We start from the raw sequence: 24,518 nt of genomic DNA on the forward strand, positions 1-24,518 counted from the left end.
ATTATATTTTAAAGATAAACAGAACAGGGTATATCCTATTATCTTCAAATGCTTTAAGTAATTTTCTCTTTGATAACACACTTTAAGTTTCTTATTTTTCATGATTACTTTACAAACATACCTAAGAGATTTTAATTTCTGTATCAGACTACCTTCGATTCCAACAGTATAAAGGAATATACTTACTTACATACTTACCACTTTTCTCCCCCACATCCCCAAAAAAGTCAATAAAGAATGACTTGTTTTTTTCATTTACATGCTATCAGAACCACATATATTTAAACTGATAAAACTTTTTGTATTTAATCACAGTAAAAGACAACAGGCTTTTAAATTCTCCATTTCCCCCTCCCACAGCAATGTTATTCAATTACCCTGATTTTTATAGGGCAGGCTTTTAAAGTGTGAAGACTTTCCATTAACCTATGTTCTCTATTTAATAGGCCAACATGTACTGCTTAATTTAATGCAAGATGATAGTGTATATATATAATTTTTTGTTAAAATCCCCATTACCTTAGTCTATTGCTGGAATGAAAGAGTACTCACAACTGAATGCTTAAACTGCTACTGAAATACAAGTGGATTATACAGGTTCCTAATGAATTTAGAAAAAGATGTGTGGAAAGAGGATTAGATGCATAACAATTAGGTGACTATCATGCTCTAACTGAACCAGAGATATAACCTCAACCATAAATATTTATGTTTTACCTTCAGATTTAACCTTCTTTGGCTTACAGTTTCAATTTTTTTTTTAGTTGGGGGGGTTCAGTTTTTTAGATTCTTATTCATTTACCTGTGGAGTGTCTTAAAATCTTCAGGTATGAGCAAAATATATAATAAAGGAATACACACAGTTTTTATGACAAAATAACCAACAAATGCTACTTTATAAACTATCTAATTAGATAGAGTGATGCTGGCTTAATTTCTCTCTGATAATTACTAAACTAACGCTTTGCTCTCTGTTTATACCACTGGTTGCTGAATTCCTCAGCAGACAGCTTGTAATGAGAGGAAGCTGCTATAATGACATTAAAGCTAACACTATCAGGACAGTGAGTGAATCGTTCTCCAAGGAAAAACAGCAAACTTTAAGTGCAGGAAGAGAATAGTCCCATGGTACAATTTGTCCTACATAAAGAGAAAAGGGAATATAGTGGCCTAATGTCCAACATCTTAGGCTCCCCTTTATCCCCAGAGGTTTAGATTTGAATGTATTTGTTCTTTAAAAAATCTAAAAGGATAGTAACAACTATGATTCCCAACAATGCCATTACATTAGGCCTTTATGAACAAGAGAAAACAAAAACGCAGAATACCTCACAGCCTTCACTTTACCTAAGTCTCTTCTTCTGAGAAGTGTGTTTTACATGTACTATCCTAATCTGTTTTTATCAGGAAAATTATTTTTTATAAAAATTATCTTAACAGATTGAAAAACTAAGTACATAACATGACAAAATAATCAAGTTGGGACTAAAATTTCTCATTTTTATCTTTACTCTTTTACCAGAGATTTTTAAGCAATCTTCAACGCTACAAAGATACATTTGCATAAGAAGATTCTAAGTCCTGAATTTAAACTAGTATTTCCATCAAATATTCATAATATACAAAGAATATTCAGTATATACCTGGACTTCAAAAGTAAAATAATTTGTGTAAATGATTTTTACCTCATTCCAAAACAGTCTGAGATAATAAAAATAAACGGTAAATAAATCTTACTAAAGGTTAGACAGATTGTTCTGATAATCCATGACCACTGAGGCCCCTTTACCAATCCCATTTAGCAGCGGTATATCAAGAAAGAGGTAAGAGATTAAGAGTTTTGACTTTTGTGCATCTTTATCAAAAGCTGGTTAAAAATAATCTTTAGACAATTTATTGATGCCATCTATACTCCCAGTGTCTACCTTCATTATTAATTCTCATCCATTTCCTTTGAGAACCTAACATCTCAGTGGATATAAATTTTAAGGAGAAGAAACCTTAGATACCAATGTTATGAGAAGCCATTTTAGAAAAGGACTCCTTCCTCTAATCTGCTCTATGCTTTATCAACTTATGACAGGTATTCAAATTTACCTTTCTTTTATTTTCTGCAGTCTCTCTGGGTCTCTTGAAGGTGCACTTTTAGTTTTATCACTTTTTCCATCAGATGAACTCCAACCTGAAGGAATAATATCTACAGTGATCATGACATTGTCGGTTAAATTATTTCCAAGTGCTGGGGGGACTGCAAATCGAAATAAGGAACCAGGAAGGATCCCTGTTATTCCTGTATTTCTTCCACTGTGGGCTGAATCTGATGTGGAGCCACCAGTACCAGCATTACTCGAAGCCGCAGATGCCTGTGATCTGCTGGCAGTAGCCCCAACAGGATCACTCTGTGCTTCAAGGTGAACCACTTCATTTGATTCTCTTCTAAACATATGATGAGATCTAGGTGGTATATCAGAGGTAGGTATCCTTGAAGATTCATCTCGTCCCTCTCGTCTCCTTCTAGAGAACAAAGGTGTGCATCTATTTCTAAGTGAGGAAGATAACCATGGTCCTGTATTTCTACCTTCAGATTCCTGGTTAAAATTTTCTGAATCTGGCTCAGAGCTATGATTTTGGCTAAGAGAGGACAAACCCCATCTTCGCCTAAGAAATCGAAATCCCTGAGAAGCTTCAGATGCCCTATTATCAGGGACATCAGAAGATGATGCTGCATTGCTACGAGACTGTGAAGTTGTCAAGATTCTTGGAGACACATAGGAATTTTCAGAACTCAACGATCTTGTATTCAAGGAATCCTGGCTAGATCTTCGTGAAAAAAAGGTAGATGACATACTAGAAGCTATACGCGACAGCAATCTCCTGGTTGAACGTCTACCTTCATTGTCAGAAGATTCTTGAAATGATCTTTGAGATGAACCAACCCTATCTGAACTGCTTATGGTTGAGGTTTCATCTCTATTTGAAATATAAGAAAATCCAGGTTGTGTACTGCTTTGGGGAGATTCCAATTCTCTTGGAGAAAAATTTGATCTTAGAGAATTTCTACTGGAGTCCCTAGAACATGGTATGGTCTGATGTTCAGAAGGCATTTGGTGGTTTGTAGATGATGTATTCAACTGTAAAGTGCTCACGGAGTGATCTTTTGGTCTTGCTCCCTGTGAATATGAAGAAGGAACTCTGTCTTGAACATCTATTTTTGAAAGAAAAGAAAGATACCAATGACATGAAATAAAATTGGAGTATTATTAAATTTGCATTTATTAATTACTGTAAACTGAAAAACTGGATTCAAACCAAATACTGCTATATTATAATATACATCTTAACTATTATAGAAAAAAACATATACTTCTTTCTATACCTCTGATAAAATACAGTACTGCTGCTAAGTCAATACTGTAAACTGAAAAGGAAGAAATGTGTCACAGCTTATGAAACAAACATTTAAATCTACTAACTTCTTGAAGGTTTGTTTAACAGTCACAATTTGTTAATCAGAAATTGATATGGTAAAATAATATCTAAATGGACAAGGAATTTTAAATGGGACAAATAATTCAACATAAATGATTCTAACAAATAAAGGCAAAATCATCCTAAAGAGACAGTGTTTTTGGAAATTCTTACTCTGCAATAAGCATAAAACTTATTTCACACAAATATTATCATCTTTATAATTTTATGGCAAACCATGCTAACAGCTAAACTTTCTCCAATCTTTTTCCTTTCAAAGTAAGAGCAGTGGATGTTATCTCTGGTTACTCATCAGACATACCTCTACTTCTTAACTTGCTGGGAGCTCTAAGTTAGAATAGGGTCCTGGTAGTTGCAGTTTTGAAAACTATACCACTGGTGGTTCAAATCTTGAAATGGGATGAGAAATACTTTTGCATCCCTTTATAAAAGAATACTTATGCATACACTTAGCTTAAGAGTGAGATGCTGCTGCACTAAAACATGGAGCCTCATGAAGGAGTAAACTGTTAGTGGCTAAATCTATTCTGTCCTATACTTGTAGACCTCCAAGCATAGATGGTATTGACACTACATACTACAACAGCTCCTCTATCTGAACCCAAGCAAATAAAAAAGATGTTTTCACTGGTCTTAAGCAAAGGCTTGCCAAAATAAGCTTATTTAATAAAACATACACTTTTTTAAAAAAAGATTTTTATTTATTTATTTAACAGAGATCACAAGTAGGCAGATAAGCAGGCAGAGAGAAAGAGAGAGAGAGAGGAGGAAGCAGGCTCCCTGTTGAGCAGAAAACCTGATGTGGGGCTCGATCCCAGGACGCTGGGATCATGACCTGAGCCGAAGGCAGAGGCTTTAACCCACTAAGCCACCCAGGTGCCCCTAAAACCCACACCTTTGAAGAACAAATGTATTTTCTTCTATGCAAATCAAACTCTACTTTTGCCTGCTAGATGTGTCAACTTCAATAAGCTCTTTGATTTTTTAGCATTTTTGTTTTATGGTATTTAATTTTGAAAAACTTAAGCTTAATGTACACTGACAGAACTAGTGTGGGTCTTTATGGCAAGTGAATGAAAAAGGCACATTCACATTAAACAAAAGTAATTCTAAATTATGCCTTGGGATGCCTGGGTGGCTCAGTTGGTTGGACGACTGCCTTCGGCTCAGGTCATGATCCCGGAGTCCTGGGATCAAGACCCGCATCGGACTCCCAGCTCTATGGGGAGTCTGCTTCTCTCTGACCTTCTCCTCGTTCATGCTCTCTCTCACTGTCTCTCTCTCAAGTAAATAAATAAAATCTTTAAAAAAAAAAAAAATTATGCCTTAAAATGTTGATTTCAAAAAAATGTTGATTTCGGGGTGCCTGGGTGGCTCAGTGGGTTAAGCCACTGCCTTCGGCTCAGGTCATGATCTCAGGGTCTTGGGGTTGAGCCCCACATCAGACTCTCTGCTCAGCAGGGAGCCTGCTTCCTCTTCTCTCTCTACCTGCCTCTCTGCCTACTTGTGATCTCTCTCTCTGTAAAATAAATTTAAAAAAATGTTGATTTCAAGCTTTAATTAGGTCAGAATTTAACTATAAGTAGTTATTACACTACATACTTGGACACGGACAATATGGGTTTGATCTGTACAGGTCCACTTACATGTGGATTTCTTTCAGTAAACACAGTAGGTATTATGTATGTAATTTCTCTTCCTTATGATTTTCTTAACACTTTTTCTAGCTTTATTTTAAGAATGCATTACATAATACATAGAACATTAAAAAAATGTGTCAACTGCTCATGTTTTTGGTAAGGCTTCCAGTCAGCAGTACGGTTTGAGTACTAAAGTTTTGGGGGATTCAAAAGTTATACACAGATTTTTCAAGTACTAATACTGGAGGAGGGGTGGAAATAGGAGTCAGTTCCCTCACCCCTGCACTGTTCAAGGGTCAACTGTACAAGGCAAATGATGTTGGGGTATAATAAAAATTATTTAGTTTACTTTAGAATATATGCATTCTTAAAAGGAAAAGCACAAGTAAGAAAATTACCAGAAGACCCCAGATACGAATTTACATCTGTTTTAAACTTTTTTATTTATTTATTTTTTTAATTTTAAAGAATTTATTTATTTGACAGAGATCACTAGTAGGCAGAGAGGCAAGCAGGGGGCAGGGAAGGAGGCTCACTGCTGAGCACAGCCTGGTATGGGGCTCGATCCCAGGACCCTGGGATCATGATGTGAGCTGAAGGCAGAGGCTTAACCCACTGAGCCACCCAGGCACCCCTAAACTTTTTACTTTTTAAAATATAACAAATACGGTACTAGAATACATACTAAGCTATTTTGAATTCTTCATAAGATGCACTTCATGTACTCATTTGTACTATGATTTTAATGACTTACACAAAGAGAGAAATATAACATTTTAGGTAAGTTATACGTAACAATACAATTTACACTTACAGGACGAAGCTGTGAAATCACCACTTCGGTGACTATAATCCATAAGATTACTAATGGAAGAATCTGCTCTTCTCTCTAAATCTCTTCTCTCTCTCATTAAGTCAGTTCCAAATGATCCAAGTACCATTGATGAAGATCTGGGAACCTGATTATGTCTCCATGAAGAATCTTAAAATAATTGAAGACATTTTAATTCAGAGAAAGCTTTCAAGGTTTCTGATGACAAATCTTCAGTATTACACAGGGAGGTTATTGTGATCCATTATAGGAATCTTCAAGGTTACAGAATTGCAATCAGAAGCAAAATTCAGCAAAACATAAAATTATTCATCAATGAACTCATCACTCATATATTATTTCCTACTCAAACACATTCTTCTCTAACACTAAAACCTAACACCATCTGTGATGTCAATGTCTCAGTTACTTTCTAGAACATCTGACCACACAATATAAGTATAATGTAAAATGATTACAGAACAAAAATGTGAAGCTTGCCAACGATGCAGAATTTCCTGAAGTCAATGAAAGTGATCTTAGAGAGAACAGCCAAAATTCAAATCAAGCCATCTCAAAATGGAAAATGTTTTGCTGCAGACATTGACGATATTTTATCGGAAATATTACCACTGACATCACACTTGGTTCCTCTTATTCTAAGAATTAAAGTACTATTGCAATCATAATCTAAATTTTTAAATGAAATCATATCTAACAAAATAAATTAAAGGAAAGTCTCAAAACTTTCCTCCCTGACTATTTACCCTGAAAATTTTGGTTCTTTCTTTCCTAGTCCCAATAGACTTATTGATTCCTACTCATTAAGGGAAATGGCCCAAAGTATGTAATGCTACGCCTTCACAGGGTAGAAGGGACCAAAAATATCTGTGCACAAAGGTGTTTCTCTACAGTGTTAAGGACAGTCTGCTCTTACCCATCACACTACTCTTAATATTCTTTAGATGGGCAGTGTCTTTCCCAAGGCGGTGCTGCCTATCAAAATAGAAAGGAATCACTTACACTAATTCGATTGATAATACATAAGCATTTCAATAATTTTATCTTCCAACTGTGTCATCACAAATTCTGTCTCACCCTAAAACCAGTGTTTCATTTGAAGAGGATGTAAGTGAGGAGGCAGCCTCCTGACCTCCTACAGAAAAGAAAGTGCTTTTCAATTTGTGCAACAAATGTGTGTCTGTGAGTACAAAATACCACATATGGAGCTTTATTGATAAGACATCTAAATTCCATAATGGTTAACTGACTTACAGCCATATAGCTAGTTAGATGGCTAGAATTCTTTCAGAATCCTTATACAGAACTACTAGAATACCAACTATTTTTGTTTAAAGAATTTCTGTTTTTGAAAAGTAAGTATAGACTACAACATTTACAAAAGATAAGCTTAGGTTAGGAAATATTAATATATTTATCAGTAAAATTGTCTTTCCTAGTATAACAATTAAAAAACTGACTTCTCAAAATAACCAGCAAAATACAGGTCACTTTTACCAATTCAATTATCAGACATATCAGCTATTCTAATTAACCAAAATATGCTAATCCTGTTTGTGTAGGATATTTGCATCAAATTTAGAATATAAATCCAGAATGAAAGAGTTTATTTCAGTTGTAGCACTAACTTAAGGTAAGACCTGAGAAACTCGACTACATCTGACCCACTATCTTACATGTGTTCTACTTGCTTAATACCACTATGTCTTAGAAAAAGGGCTTTAGTCCAAAATGCATATATAGTGACTCTTAAACAGATTTAATTTTTACCTGACACTGCATTTAAACCATGTCCAATATTTCTCCCAACTGAGGTAGATGTACAGTTTGTGCAGGAAAGTTTAGGTCTTTTTGAATCATGATCCCGTTGCTGGTTTTGTGATCTTGATCGTGCTCCCTGAGTTATCTCAGATTCACTATACCATGTAGACTGAAATGGTGATGCAGATGCTGATGCTGACGTAGACTATAAGTTTAAAAAAAAAAAAAAAAGTGTTTTGATGAAAGAATAGAATGCTTGCTTTCGGTCTATTAAATTTAATCCCCAATTTCATTCATTCCTCATAAGCACAAATTTTTCTACTATGTAGGCTTTTTTGTAGTTTTTGTTCCTTTCTACCAATGTGTCCCTTTACTTTATACTGTAATTGGACGTTGCTGGGTTATCAATCTGATTTAGATTAATTCTTCCATGTAACTGTATATATAAACAGCTGGTCAGGAAAAACTGAAGAGCAAAAATCTTATAATCATTTTGTCATCTTGGTTTACTATTTCCAACTCCTGTGGAACTGGTTTCCTAGTCCTAAAAGTGAACAGAACAGCAGAAGAATACTATTATATAAACTTATTAGGAAAACTACTATAAAAACAAGATTTTTCTGTTTTCTTTTTTAAAGATTTTATTTTTTTATCTGTCAGAAAGAGAGAGACTGAGCAAATGCGGGAGCAGCAGGCAGAAGGAGAAGTATGCTCCCCGCTTCATACATCACTAATAAATGATATTTAAAAAAAATTCAGACCTGAAAATTTTTTTACCAGTGAAGCAAGAAACTGATAAATGAGTACATATTAAACACAGTACATATTAAAACTCTTAGCTCAAATTTTTCTCCTTTAATATGTAAGTATATACACACAAACAATCCTTAACACAAAAATCACTTAGAATGTACAAACTATTTTACTCCCGCGTAATTTCTTTAATTAGTTAAGCAATTTATTCAATATAAGGCATAAAAAGGGTAAGGATTAGTTCATTACCTTAAAAATGTAGGTTGTAAGAACACAGTATTTCAACCATAACTGCTCAAAGTGTCTTTTTCTTTTATGCTTCAATTACAAGAAGCATACAGCATGTTTTCAGGGAACTACATTAGTTCATGGTAACTCTACAGAATGAACCTTGCACACATGGAAAAGCAGAAGCTGCAAAGCTGAATAAGGAAGAGTGGACCAGATCAGGATTTCATTCATCCCTTGCACAGAAGGTATTTTGCTAACGGAATGTGTCTTCAACCAATCAACTGGAGTAGCATAAGAGGTGAAATTCATTAAGTATTTCAAAACCAAACCATCACATGTGCCATAGGGTTATTAGGTACCATATGCTACAGGCCAGTGATTCTAAGACCTTTGAAGTTTGGAGACCAAAATAAAAACTGTTTTAATGTATAATTTAGAAAGAATTGCCACTTTAAAAAAAAAAAAAAAAGATTTATTTATTTATTTAACAGACAGAGAGGCAGGTGGGGGGTGGGGGTGGGCAGAGGCAGTCTCCCCGCCGAGCAGAGAGCCCAGTGTGGGCTTGATCCCAGGACCCTGGGATCATGACCTGAGCCAAAGGCAGAGGCTTTAACCCACTGAGCCACCCAGGCGCCCCAAGAATTGCCATTTTTGACAAGTAAATCAAAATTAGCAAATGCCATCTAATCCCATCCCCAGTTTTTAAGAGGGGCATTTTATTTATTTATTTATTTTTAAAGATTTTATTTATTTATCAGAGAGAGAGGGAGAGAGCGAGCACAGGCAGACAGAATGGCAGACAGAGGCAGAGGGAGAAGCAGGCTCCCTGCTGAGCAAGGAGCCCGATGTGGGACTCTATCCCAGGACGCTAGGATCATGACCTGAGCCGAAGGCAGCTGCTTAACCAACTGAGCCACCCAGGCGTCCCTTTAAGAGGGGCATTTTAAATGTTCCCAAAACATGATGGATTTAACAAAATAAAAAAGAGATTTTTAAGTGAATAAACTTCACTTGTACAAAATCTTTTCCTTATTTTTCTTGTTTTTGCATGGACCAGACAAACTGTGTAAATATAACTTTGGGAAAAACTGAATGAGGAAAATACCATCAGATCCACTACTTCTTAGAAAGATCCTTAGAGCATTGTGGAGATGAAAAAAATGAAATGAACAGAAAGAAAATCAACCATGAAGTCACTGAAATAGCAGAAAATAGTCCTTGTGACACTAGTAATGGGAAGACAGTAACTGTAAGACAAAAACTCATCAAAATTTAGAGACACAGTGAGAAATGAACAAAAGGTCTAAAGTCAACCCAGTTTTCAGGCATTGGCTATTGATGAGAAAAAAGATATACTCACTGTTCAGAAAACAATTTTCATGACTCATAATTCTAAAATGCAGCCTATTATGCCATCCCAGAAACAAAATGCTTGTTAATATCAATATATGGAAAGGAAAAATAAAGGTTCTGACCAGTATTTCTGCTGGCTTAAGTTCAAAACCAAAATCTTTTTTGGCTTCTATCAATTTGGTTCACTGTTCAAGTATCTTTGGTCTGAATCATTTACTTTTTACCATTCTAAATTATTTTAACAATTAAATAAACTAAGAATTTTTCTTTTCTTTTTATTTTTTTTTTAGGGAAAGAAAGATTTCAGTCCTACCTCCCATATACCTCCCATATACCAGTTTCCTCAACCTCCAGGGAACAGAAAGGGAAGGGCTGAAGCCAATGGCCAATGATTTAGTCAATTTGACTCTGTAATGAAGCTTCCATAAAAACCAAAAAGGGGCACCAGGGTGGCTCAGTCAGTTGAACATTGACTCTTCGTTTCAGCTCAGATCATGGTATCATGGGTTACAGGTTAAATAGTAAAAAAATTATTATTATCTACTACTGATTTAATCTCCTTACTCATTAGTGATATGTTCAGATTTTCTATTTCTTCATGATTCAGGTTTAGTGGGTAGTGTGTTACCAGGAATTTATTTCTATAGGTTGTTCAGTTTTTGGAATATAACTGTTCACAGAAGTTCCTTAGGATCCTTGTTATTTTTATGGTATCGTTTATTTCATTTCTGATTTTGAATTCTCCTCTTCTCTCAGTGAACCCAGCTAAAGGTTAGTCTATTTTATTTAGCTTCAAAACAAAACAAAAAAACCAGCTCTTAGTTTCACCTATCTTTTCTATTCTCTTTTAGTCTCTATTTAATTTACCTTCTGATCTTTTTAATTTCCATTATTCTACTAACTTTGGGCTTACTTGGTTCTTCTTTATACCACTCCTTTATAACACTGCACTGGAAGTTCTAAGTAATGCATAATGCAAGAAAAGGAAATAAAATGTACACAGATTGGGAAGACATAAAACTATCTTTATTTGCAGAGGCCCCCCTCTATGTAGAAAATCTCACAGAATCAACAATAACAACAAAATCCATTGTAGAACCAATAAAGGATCAGAGTAATGTTGCAGGACACAAGGTTAATATATTAAAAAAAAAAAGCAATCACTTTCCCATATACCAGTAATGAAAAAGTGGAATTTAAAATGAAAATTTTTTTACAACTCAATGATAAAGCAACAAATAGCCCAATTTAAAGATAAGCAAAGGATCTGAATAGACATTTCTTCAAAGATATAAAAGTAGCTAATTAGCACATGAAAAGATGCTCTAAAACCACAAGTTATCAAGGAAATCTAAATCAAAGCTGCAATGAGACATTTCACACCCATGACAGGATGGCTAGAATCAAAATGTAAAGATAAATGTAAGCGAGGATGTGGCAAGATCAGAACCCCCTCACAGAATTGCTGGTAGGAATATAAAATGGCCTAGCTAGTTTTGGAAAATAGTCTGGCAGCTCCTCAATAAACTGAACACAAAGTTATATGACGTGACTGAACAATTCTACTTTTAGGTATAAACCTGAAGAAACTGAAAATGTAAGACTGCATATAAAAACTGCATGTAATTATTTACAGCACTATTAGTCATAATAGCCAAAGGAAGGAAACACAAATATCTTATCAGTGGATGAATGGATAAACAAAATGTGATATACCCAAAAAATGGATTATGTACCCATAAAAAAGGTATACCCAATTCAATGGACTATGTTCATCTGTAGAAAGGAATATGGTACTCATATATGCTATAACACAGATGAACCTTGAAAGCATGTTAAGTGAAAAAAGCTAATACAAAAGACTGCAGTGTATGTTTCTACCAATGTAAATGGAAGTCCAACATAGGGAATTCTCTGGAGACAAAGTAGACTACTGGCTGTTTAGTGCTGAGAGGGAGGGGCAGTGCAGTGGAGTTTTTTCCTGAGGTAATAAAAAGGTTTAAAAATTGACCGTGGTAGTGATTTGCAAAACTCTGTGAATGTACTGAAAACCAAACTGTATACTTTAAATGAGTGAGTCATATGGTATGTGACCTTTAACTCAATAAAGCTATTCTTAAAAAAAGAACCTTAACAATTACTGAAAATACAACCAATGCTACCCACTGGACAATGCTTAATCATTTGGAAATCATTTTATACACAGTAACAGAGGCAAATCCAGAATGAAATGCTATTCTTTGGCTCATTTCAATGAGTCAATGCTGTGACTGTGATGACTGCTAATCCCAGCTTCAAAAATTTTCCAGACCTAAATTATCTTAGCCATAGGCAACACCATGGAACTTTGACCTCTTCTGAATATTCACATGCTAGAGCATCCACTGCCACACTAAATTTGAAGTACTATTTTCTACTTTCTCTTCAGAATGAGTAGTCTTTTCAATTCTCATTAAAAAAAAAGAAAAGAGGGGCGCCTGGGTGGCTCAGTGGATTAAGCCGCTGCCTTCGGCTCAGGTCATGATCTCAGTGTCCTGGGATCGAGCCCCGCATCGGGCTCTTTGCTCAGCGGGAGCCTGCTTCTCTCTCTCTCTCTCTCTCTCTCTCTCTCTGCCTGACTCTCTGCCGACTTGTGATCTCTCTGTCAAATAAATAAATAAAATATTTAAAAAAAAAAAATAAAAAAAAAAAAAAAGAAAAGAAAAAGACATTAGTGGATTTTAAGATTTATGAATTCACTCATGCCCAAATCCAGGTAAGAAACCTTATACATACACAAGAGAGAAGGATCTGGAGTCCATTCATTACTCAAAACTCCCCAATAAATAAATGAAGACTACCAGAAAATTGGTATTCAGATCACTCTACTGTTCCTTGAAAGAACTGTTTTTCACTGAGCTGTACACTTTGGCATCAGGTCCTTTGCTTACGCTGAGATTTACCAAGAAACAAGTTGAGTAAACTAGCAATATACTAATAATTTTAATATTACACTGAAGACAATGTTCACTGTATCATTCACTGTCCCCTTTCAGACCAAACTGTCAAGCACTGCTTTCTTGGAGGAACTGGGTTTTTCTTATGAACAAAACACCTTATAGATCTGATTCTATTTTCCTGTGACGTTCCTGATACCCAAAACAAAAGTCCAAAGTTAACTCTAAAACACTGCAGGGCTTATAAATGCTTATCAGTATTATAAATTTGACCTACTCAGTACTCTATCTGTATTTTTCTTGATACCATTTTAAAACTATTCTAATTTTCTTATCTAATTTTATTTATATGTATGCATGCATATATTTAGTTCCTTGGAAGCTAACCCTGTAGTAAACATGTTAATGACTATCGGTTCTTTTAATTTTTGACATAATATAGTATGTAAAATATGCAAATAGTACTGAGCTCTGTAAGTTATCTACAAACTCGAAAACACATAAATAAAAAGCTTCTCATTATTTCTTATTAAAAGTAATTAATCTCAAAGCAAGAAAGGAAAAGTGTAACAGGATTAGCAGCTCTTAAACTGAGTTATAGAAATATACATGAAAGTTATATAAACAATTACATATTCACAGAATGCTCCCAAATTTTTACTTTTAACAATATGAATTAAAGGAATTAAATTCTCTTTTAAACAATATTTAAATTTCTACTTACTGCTCACAAAGAGATAAGATGATCATAGTATTCAACCATTCAAATTTTAACAAAAACTTCCAAGATGAAGCAACAGAAATACCAGTAGGATTAATAACAGAGGCAGCCCAGCTTACAAATGGCTGAGAACCAAAAGATCTTCAGAAATCAATTGTTCGGAACTTAGAATCTGTATTTTCCCAAAGAAACAATGCTATCCCTAAGTCTTAGATTCTTAAACTCAGGTACTTATATACTAATCATGTGACTGAAGGAAACCACTTCTCTTCCCAGATTTCAGATCCTATCTTCAAAATGACACAAGTATTATCCTACTTAACTAAAATTAAAAGCAAAAAATGTTCCATAAAATATTAAGCACTATATAAAGTATTTCCCTATTATTTAATCCTTAACATAACTGAAATTGAGCATGCCTAGTCCTGACCCTCATTTCTGAAGCTTCAGAGAGAAGGGGAGTGTTATATTGCAAACAGCTGTGAGGAAACAGCGATTAAAAAAAAAATTCCCTTTGATATTTAAAGTTCTCATTCATTAAACATATTTTGTTAAGTAGTATTAAGAATATTATATAAAACTAAATATGTCATATGTAATTTTAATATTCTGACAACATACTATACTATACCTTAAAAATACCCATTTAAGCCAATATAAAGTCGGGAAATAATGATAACAATAGCAATCACAATCATCATTATTATAAACAGACACATCTTACTAAGTTCCAGGCAGAGTTGTTTTAGGTGCTTTAATGTGTTATTTCTTTCAGTAAATCTTAATAAAACCACGTGAAAAGCTTAATAAAAAAGCTTAATAAAAGCCACGTGAAAACCACGTAAAAAGAAGAAACACAGATATAAAATAATTTGTACAAGAACACAGAAGTCTGTTTTTAAATCAAAACTAAAGAGCAAAGCAAGCTAGAAGTAACCGATTTAAGATTGGAAATGTTCCTATAATCCATTAAAAAAATTGGATGCCATTTAAAGCAACTGAAAAACTAAGAAAAACTCCAATGCTGATTTATCTTATTAAGAATCAGTAAGACATCAAGTGGTTTTTTATGCTTGTACTTGTTTAATTTTCACAATGAAAACCGAGATTTTTAAAGTAATCTAGGACTTTAAGAAAAAGCTGGAAGAAATAGCCTTGAAAATTCTTGTCTTTTAAAGTGAATGTCAATAAATTTTCTAAATACAGCTAAGACTTTTAGCAGCTAATGTAATTAATTATAATAAAAACAAATGTAATAGCTAACTTTATATAGTATATCATGTGACAGGCAGTATTCTCATTCAGTGTAATAATTCATCTAACACTAACAACCTAATACAGAAAATAACAAGGACGTAATAAAGAAACTTGCCCACATTCACACAGTAAGTAGTGGAACAGTATAGTCTGGTTTCAGAGTCTGCTCCTCACTAAAAAGCTCTGTGAAAAAATTAGAAAAAGATCTACAGATAAATTTTTTATGGAGACAAATCAGGGGGAAAAAACAATCTTTGCTCTTAATAAGTCATAATCATGTAACCCAGAACTTTTCTACAGGATAGTCTCATGATTCTGTACCTCTGGCAAGTGTCCTTTTGTCAATCAACAGAATTAAAAAAAATACATACAATTATCAACCAGCATTTAAAATGACTCAGTCAACTGCAGAAGGTATGTGCTATGGTGAGTGCTGTGAAGTGTATAAACCTGGCGATTCACAGACCTGTACTCCTGGGGCTAATAATACATTATATGTTAATAAAAAATTAAAAATTAAAAAAAAAAGACTCAGTAATAGTTCATAGAAAATGAGGAAGTATGTGATATATGCATTTTAGGGAATTTTTTTCCTCTGAGTATTTTGTAATATGCTTATTACTGCATAGAAACATTTAAAAAATGACTGTCATGTAGAATATCACATGTTATATACATTTATAAATGCGTAAATGAAAATTCTCACTGAAGGATTCTCTTAGATTCAAGTTACCTAACATCAGACTTGTCCACATATGATTTAATTAGCTTTTTTAGTCAACAATGCAATAACCTGAAATTTGAAAGATGAACAATAGGAATTGAATTAAACCTAGAAATCATGCTTCTGAGATTTATACTTTTTTTTTACAACTGTTATGTTTATAACATAACTGTTATATGTATAACAGTTAGTATAACTAATAAACCATTTCAAAACCCTAAGTGCTATCAATCCAAAGGAAAACTAATATATAAGAGTAGCTAATGTACATTATAAATCTGCAAACTCATTAGATTAACCATGAAAATAAAGTCCCAAAGTATGTCTAAAAGATTGTTAGTAATACATCTTCACAAGACAGTCTGTCAATTTAATAATCACCTGCCACTAAAAGCAAAATATTTGGAAGCCATACTAAAAAAAACCCTTAACAATCATTACTCCACTGTTGCCTTGTACATGCAGAGAAAAAGTCAGATGAATACGTACAATGTTAAGAAAGGATGCACTTTCTATCCTTTGACCAAGTCATCCACATTGTTTAATGCAGTCAAATTTATACTTAAACTGATACTTATGTTTTTAAGTAAATGGGTTTCCAAGTCTTTGAAATAAAGCATAATGATTTACATTAAGACCACAATGCCTCCTTCATAATTTTGAAATCCACAAAGACTAAAAACACTGAGTTTTTGCTACTTGGTGTGAATAATCATTCATTTTCCTGTGGATATATTAATGTATTTTATTACAGGATGCCTCAGATCCATCTGAGCGTCTTATTAATTATACTCATTACTTTCCTAAAATCTAAAAACCATAAAACCATAAAATCATAGTTTTCAAAGAAACTATGTACATATATTCCAAATTAAGATGTTACCTGATATTCAGAATCCAGTCTAAATGAAGAGTCTCTTGAGTGATAGGTATCATTTAAATTATTCCCTCTGCTTCCAGACATCATCCTAGCACTTAAAGAGGTGGGGGGTTGAACTGAAATTCTTCTTGGAATCCTTGACGGTTTAGAATCCATTCTTGAGGTTTCCTGTGAAATGCAAATTTTGAATAATTGCCTTTGGAAAAACACGCAAACCTTAGATTCTTAATCCTCCTTAATCATTAGCTCGAATCAAGAATTAACCATGCAAATTAACTATATCAGACATGGTGAATTATGAGACTATCAACACCCTGTCTTCTCTAAGGCAGAAGTCTAAAGTCCTTCAAAGGCTTCCCACTGTCCATAAAATGAAGCAAACTGATAAAAGAGGGATGAAGAACTGAGGTTGTTTCCAAAGCCTGGGCTCTTTTCCTTACTCAATTTTGTCTCTATGGAATCCAACACAAATTTGTTCTTGACTGTCTTGCTATCCTTACCTATTATTAGTGCTTAATACTCATACCATGAGCATTAGCTATACTATTTGCACTCCCCTATCACAATACACTTTCACAGACTTTGTACACACATGGAAACTCTGTACATTCCCCATTCAATTCCTAGTCATAGTATGAAAACACTCATCATTTTTCTTTGTGTGCTTCTATTCTGTACATACTTTGAGACACTCTAAGTTATGCTATAATTTGTTTTATTTCCCTTTTTCAAAAGTGATAATTTCTAAGTTTTCTTTAGTAAACATTCCTCAACCTAGACCAAGAGTCACAATAGCTATGTGTAATCTTTTAAATATACAGGTACCTCCCACTTTTCAAAAGTTCACATTATGCCCTTTTTATGAAAGACCTATATATAGTATCTGCTTTTGCTAAGCATAAGAAATCCAGAGAGAATTTTTGCTTTTATAAAAAGGGAACGGAAAGTGAAAAAACAGCATTCAACATTTGTTTTGTAGCACTGAGGCAGTGTATACCCTGAGTAGCAAGTGCCAACACCAACCTCCTTCCCCAGGAACTACACTCCTCATCTTAGCATCAAGCCGCCATAACTTTAAACTGTCTGCAAGCTTCTGTGCTTTATCTCAATGTGTACTGTGTATCCATTTGCACAATATGGTGTACAGTAACAGAAAAGTCTGAGACGAGATATTTTTGGGTCTGGGAAAACTCAGAAAGTTTTCCCATATAAACTAATAACTGCTTCTTCACTTTACATCATTCTAGCCTACAAAAGGTTTCAAAGAAATACTCTTACTTTTGGATAGGGGTGGACACCTGTGCGTATACGAAAGAAATGATAGAACATGTACTCTCTTATGTCTGGTTTATTTGCTCAACGTTGTATTTCTGAGATTCATTTGTATTGTAGCATGTAGCTGTAATAAGTTCACTCTAACTGGTTTATATAGTATTTCATTGTTATCAATACACATAAATTATTTGTCCATTGTATTGCAGATGGACATTGAACTGTTTCCAATTTTAGGCTATTACAAACAGTGCTGCCATGAAGACATTACTTTTATAATCAAAAAAATTTAAAAAATCACAATAATCTCTTCAACTTTTCCCTACCCACTTTCAAGAAGGGTCAAAAATTTCCTTCTTATTCTGGTAGTGGACGACATTAAAGTAACTACAAACAGAGGCGCTTATCTGATATGCCACTTGGATAAGGCGTATGTGCTTTATTAAAACATTCAAATTCAACGGCACCTCAGTGGCTCCAGACAGTTAGGCATCTGCATCTTGATTTATGCTCGGGTCATGAACTCAGTATTGTGAGATGGAGCCCTGTATCAGGCCCTGCACTGAGCATGGAGCCTGCTGAGATTCTCTCTGTCTCTCCCTCTGTCCCTCCACCCCAACCATCCACCCCTACTCCCCACAAAAGAAAAAGGAAAAAAAAATTCAAATTTAAAGTAAAAATACCTAATCTATTTTTGGCATGGAATCTCATTAACTCACCAACTCTGGATCAATCGCAATTTTCTACCTTAAAAGTTACTACAAAAGAATTTCCTTTCGTTATGATATTTACTTTAAAAACACGGTATCAGGCAATAACAGAAAAGAGACTGAAAAGAGGAAAAAAACACTAAAACATATGGTCTATATTACAGCAGGAGATACACAACAAACATGAAAAAGATGTAACACAAACTCATTATCAATTAAAATTATTCCACTAAAAATGTCCACCTAATGACAAACCACAGTAAAAGTTACAATGAATATGACTAAATCAAAGCAAGCTTATCAAAAAAGGTCAGTTTAGAACTTCCAGTTAAAACACAAGAGATTATCCTTATGTACCTGTTTTGCCCCTTTCTAAAACCCTGATAAAACGATAGGTAATGAATCCAAAGGGGGCCACAGAAGGCAAGAGATTTCAATGTGTATTTGGAAATCCAAAGGAAGAGTAAAGGCACAATAATTAAACAGAGAAGATAAAACTACACCCTAGGCCCTTAAGAGGTAGAAACTAGAAGCAAAGCATTTGGCCTTAGTACACAAAAAAGCAGCCTGAGGGTACCAGATACCACCATAAAAGGGAAGATGCATGGCGTTAAAAGTGAGTTGAGGTCAAATATGTAGTTCAAACAGTAAACCAACGAATTCTTCCCCTAGCTTCAATCTTCCAAAAGTATTTATTCTCTCCAGAATAAGGATTTCAGATGTAATCCATCCCACCCAAGTATATAATCAAATCTGCAGGACTAAGTGTGAAAAATAAAATCTGTATGTTCAATGTTGAGACCTGAGAACTTTTCCCAACCCTATTTCTACAATGTTGCCATAAAATTAAGGGATTTTACTCTTGGATCACCAAACAAAAACATGGACAAAGATTTCTGGACACTGGTATTTGGACTGCTCCCAATTACCAAGCTAGACTGCCACAGGAACATCCTCCCCCACAGCAAAGTCCACTAGTCACCAAGAGTTTTCTACTGTTTTTTTTTTTTACCATTTCCTTCAAACAGATAAACATTAAGGATTACTAAGTAACCAATCAAATCCTTTTTCCAGGATTAAAAAAAGGAAAGAAAGGAACATAAAGAAAATTTGGGGAAAATAGCTAACTACTACCCTCAGAGATCAACAGACATCCATTCATAAAATAACAGGGTGCTTAAGAAAACAACTGGAGTATAATAAAGAGCTTGTGGACATTGAAAATGGGATACTCTTTTTGAAAATGGTGATACAATGAGATTCAACATAATTATTGGGAATAAACTGAGGAAACCTCTCAGAAGTAGAAAATACAACTTTAAAATAGGAGAATTGACCAGGGGAATTATCATCTTACTTTAGCCATGGTTAATAGAGAATAAAGAAAATGGAAAGAAAACGAAAACTACTAAAGAAATAAAAGAACCCTTCCAGGACTGAAGGATACAAATATTTGAAGGATACAAATCTCCACATTGGAAGAGCTCCAGAGAACCCGGCAGGATCAAAGAAAAAAAAGACCAACACTAAGCACAATTTAACACCTTGAAATTTTATAACACCAAAAAAGAAGAGAAGATCTTGCCCTGGCTTCTTAATGACAACTGTAAAAAGTCTTAAGACAATGAAGCAATGCCTATAGTACTGAGAAAAATGTTTACCCTTGAATTCTAATCTAACAATTAAATGTGAGGTGGAGAATAGGACACATTTTCAGACATGTAAGATCTTTTAAAAAGATCAAAAAACAAGACAAATATCAAAGGAAGATCAATGAAGAGTATGTCCTACGAAATTGAGAGTATAAAGAATGAAAGAAACAGACATGGAACCCAGAAAACAGTTAAGAAAGGGAAGTCCAGACACAGAACCCAGGAAATAGTTCCAAAGGTAGGTAGGAAGGATAAGATGGACAGCAGCAGGACTGAATAATGAAAGCAAAGTTTCGGAGAGTGGTTGGGGGAGACTCCTATGGATACTATTTGGCATATGTGGCAGAGACCATAATACAACTGGGGAAGAAAAATTGCTAAGTACAAAGAACAAATGAAAATTTTCTGTTAGGAAACAGATATTGTTCAAAAAACAGGGTGTCACGGGACGCCTGGGTGGCTCAGTTGGTTAGGCGGCTGCCTTCGGCTCAGGTCATGATCCGAGGGTCCTGGGATCGAGTCCCACATCCAGCTCCTTGTTCTGCGGGGAGCCTGCTTCTCCCTCTGCCTCCGCCTGCCTCTCTGCCTGCCTCTCTGCCTGCCTGTGCTCACTTGCGCTCTCTCTCCCTCTGTCTCTGACAAATAAATAAATAAAATCTTTAAATTAAAAAAAAAAAAGAAAGAAACAGGGTGTCTGGGTGAAACGTGGGTGAATATTTACTAGTTACAATAATGTATTACAATGTATTATAATAAGGTATTGAATCAACAATTTTGCTACAAACATGCTATGGGATGGAGATGATTAGGAAAGTAACAACAAGCATGAATAAGGAAAATACTATGAAAAATCATGAACAGTATAAACATTCTCTAGAAATGTTAAGGTAAATCCCAGAACAGCTACAAAGTTGAGGGTCAGTACCTTTGGAAAGACACTGGGAATGAAGGGTGGGCAAAGTACTCTTCTTTCCCTTTTGAAAATATGATGATCAAAAATAAATAAAATAAAATATGATGACCAGATCTCCTGGTTTGTCTAGTATCTCCAGAAAAGTCCTAATTCGTGCTCATTACCCCAGGACAATTATAAATAGCCCTTGGGGCCTGAGTGGCTCAGTGGGTTAAGCCTCTGCCTCAGGCTCAGGTCAGGTCTCAGGGTCCTGGGATCAGCTCTCTGCTCAGCAGGGAGCCTGCTTCCCCTCCCCCTCTCAGCGCCTGCCTCTCTGCCTACTTGTGATCTCTGTCAAAATAAATAAAATCTTAAAAAAAAAAAAAGTGGCCTGGTTTGGATGATAAAGCACACAAAGTTGCCTAACATAAATCATTTCTACCTTCTAGCCTTTTTTTTTTTTAAAAGACTGATTTATTTATTTTAGAGAAAGAGAGCAAGCAAGCGGGGTTGGGGCAGAGGGAAAATCCCAAAGGGGACTTCCCAATGAGCACAGAGCCAAATGCAGGGCCGATCCCAAGACCCTGAGGTCAGGACCTAACAGAAAATCAATAGTCAGGCACCTAAACTACAAGCCATCCAGTCACCCTTATCTTCAGCTTTTAATTTAACTTATTTTTTAAAATTTTTATTTTAAAGGCTTTTATTTATTTGACAGAAAGAGAACACAAGTAGGCAGAGCTGCAGGCACAGGGAGAGGAAGAAGCAGGGAGCCCAACGAGGGGCTTGATCCCAGCACCCTGGGATCATGACCTGAGCAGAAGGCATTTGTTTAACAGACTGAGCCACCCAGGCACCCCCCACCCCCGCCGGCCATCTTCAGCTTTTTATAAACCATTTATACTACATCCATACAGGATTTCATTGAAAAGAAATAATTATGAATTGGACATTCAAAGAAGGTATACATTAGTAACAAGAATATCAATGGTTAAATACTGACATGCAAAAACCCATAAATGATTCAACAAGTAGTAGGTTTACTATTTTATTAAGATGGTTATAAAAATACTAAATAAAGGATGGTTAAAAAAAAAAAACAAATCACTAAACATGGCGCCTGGGTGGCTCAGTGGGTTAAGCCTCTGCCTTCGGCTCAGGTCATGATCCCAGGGTCCTGGGATCGAGCCCCGCATAGGGCTCACTGCTCAGAGGGGAGCCTGCTTCCTCCTCTCTCTCTGCCTGCCTCTCTGACTACTTATGATCTCTGTCAAATAAATAAATAAAATCTTAAGAAAAAAATACTAAACAAGGGACTATTTGTGATGAGGGTATTAACAGAAAGACAAAATGTTTTTTTAAGAGATACAGGCCTAAGGATGGTTCTATAACAATTACGCTTCTTAATCATACCTTATAGTTTACTTTGTATTTATACTCAATTTTTACTTGCAGACTTACTTGCAGAATGAAACTAACCTAGTAGGAAATCTGCTCAAAATAATCTCTTGGGAGAAGGCAAAGAGGCAGAGTCCTCTGAGATACAGAATTTATACTCTATGAAACTATTTTTGGAAACTCCTCTACATAAACTGATTGAATTCTGACAATGTAGGTGTTACCAGAAAACTTATATAATTTGGTTGCATAAGTTGTAGGTCAAAAGCACAAAAAAACTGTAGAAAAAAAATAAAATGTGCAGTCCTTGAAAGACTGCTACCAAACTTACAGAGTACTATGGAGACATCTTTTCAAGCCTACATATTTAGTGTGTGCTAGGCACATTAATACTGAACATGAGGAGATGAGAGGACAGTGCTGAATGTAAACACTTAGATAATGACTAGGAAAATACTGTAGTCAGGCAAAGAACAAACAAACCACACAAATTGTTCTAAGTGCTGTAAAAGAAACGTATGAGAACTATCAGGAAAAGGTATTTGAAGCTTAATACTTTTAACCAAGACTTAAAGAGTACAGTACAAAACAGTTCCTAAGTAATCTTGCCTCAATGGTTAGAATAGTTTCTTTGTTTTTCTAACACTGTATGCCTTTAAATCTAAATTTCTTAAGATGTGATTCTTGAGTTAGACAGCTATTTGGTAATTAGATGAACTGGCTGGCTTCATAGGTGTGTGACATATGCAGGACAAGACCCTGCACTTGACTGAAAGCTCGCTCCTGACATCCTGAAATTCTTGATAATTTCATCCTTGAACTTGTGGTTTACTTTTTAATTTTTCTTATTTTGGGAGTCAGGGGGGAAGTGAGAGGGATAGCAAGAATCTTAAGTAGCCTCCATACTCAACTCATGAGTCGAAACCAAGAGTTGGATGCTTAACCAACTGAGCCACGTACGTACCCTTGCACTTGTGTTTTGTAAGTCACATAGGACAGTGCAACATGAGCTTGAGCAGAATGGAATGGGATTATCTGCCATGCCTTCTCACTGAAGTTGTATACAGCATTCATGATGCTGTGAGATTTCTACAACACCATTTGTATTCTCTTTAAGCCTCATGCAAGTTCTAGGCATCAAGGGGCCACCTGATGGAATTAGTTGTTCTTGTTCCTTATCAACATATCTGAGTAAACTGAGGCACTGATGGCTCCCAGGGGCTGATTTTCCATTCTTCAGACTTGGTTTGAACATGGGAAGAAGAGAATGAGCTACAAAAATCTTTTGATCAATCTTTGAGACTTCCACTGAACTTGTCGGCTTTGGAAACGAGGTCACTTGGGTAAAAATTCTCTGGAGCAGATATTGAACTATTAGTTTACCTAAGTGGTTGTGATTTTACCCTGCCTGTTAAGAATACCTTCCTCACCTTGAGGCATTTTAAAAATGACTGTCATAAGCAACAGGAATGGAAAAGAGATATTCATACCAACTTTACAATTTATGTAGTCTGTTCATCTCATAAACCTGTGACTTGTTACCTACTAGGAAAACTGGCACTTCTTCCCCGCCTAAAGATAATTTCATTCTACTGGGCTTCCTGAAAATCTCTGAAGCACTCTTTAAAACAAGTTCATGTTTTCCAGTGACCCGCTAAATATTATAAAGGATCTTCAGACAAAAAAAGTGTTCTACCTATAAACAGCACAATTCAAATCTATACTGTGGGAATAATTTTGCCTTAAGCCTCCTCTCAGTTCAGATAAAAAGCCTAAAGGAATTCTCTATCATCAACTGACATGTAAAATTCTGTAATTCTGTGCCTGATGTTATCTGCAATTATTAGTATCTCATAATTACATATTAAGTGCAACTGAAAAACTGTATCACAACTTATGCTGGAATACAAACAAATTAAAGCTGAATTTTACAATGTTTTCAGGAAAACTTTACTTGGATACCAGGGCTACTGTGGGTAAACCAACATAGTTAGTCTTTAATAATACCATGCTAGGC

General features: G+C 35.1%; 1 protein-coding gene across 9 annotated transcripts in view; it reads right to left on the reverse strand.

Annotated features, from left to right (window-relative positions):
* Window positions 1-24,518, reverse strand: part of MARCHF7 (membrane associated ring-CH-type finger 7) — a 49,481-nt gene that overhangs the window by 14,127 nt on the left and 10,836 nt on the right. For all 9 annotated transcript variants that reach the window (XR_009351934.1, XR_009351937.1, XR_009351935.1 and 6 more), the window contains exons 2-5: window positions 16,581-16,745; window positions 7,732-7,927; window positions 5,944-6,111; window positions 2,098-3,205 (exon numbers count right to left, since the gene is read on the reverse strand). Coding sequence is in view for 5 of the 9 variants with exons in the window: in XM_059167253.1 (XP_059023236.1) it covers window positions 2,098-3,205; window positions 5,944-6,111; window positions 7,732-7,927; window positions 16,581-16,733 (1,625 nt within the window). In the remaining 4 variants the exon portion in view is untranslated. The remainder of the gene's footprint in view (window positions 1-2,097; window positions 3,206-5,943; window positions 6,112-7,731; window positions 7,928-16,580; window positions 16,746-24,518) is intronic.

This window comes from Mustela lutreola, chromosome 3 (genome assembly GCF_030435805.1).
Source record: "Mustela lutreola isolate mMusLut2 chromosome 3, mMusLut2.pri, whole genome shotgun sequence".
Lineage (NCBI taxonomy): Eukaryota > Metazoa > Chordata > Mammalia > Carnivora > Mustelidae > Mustela > Mustela lutreola.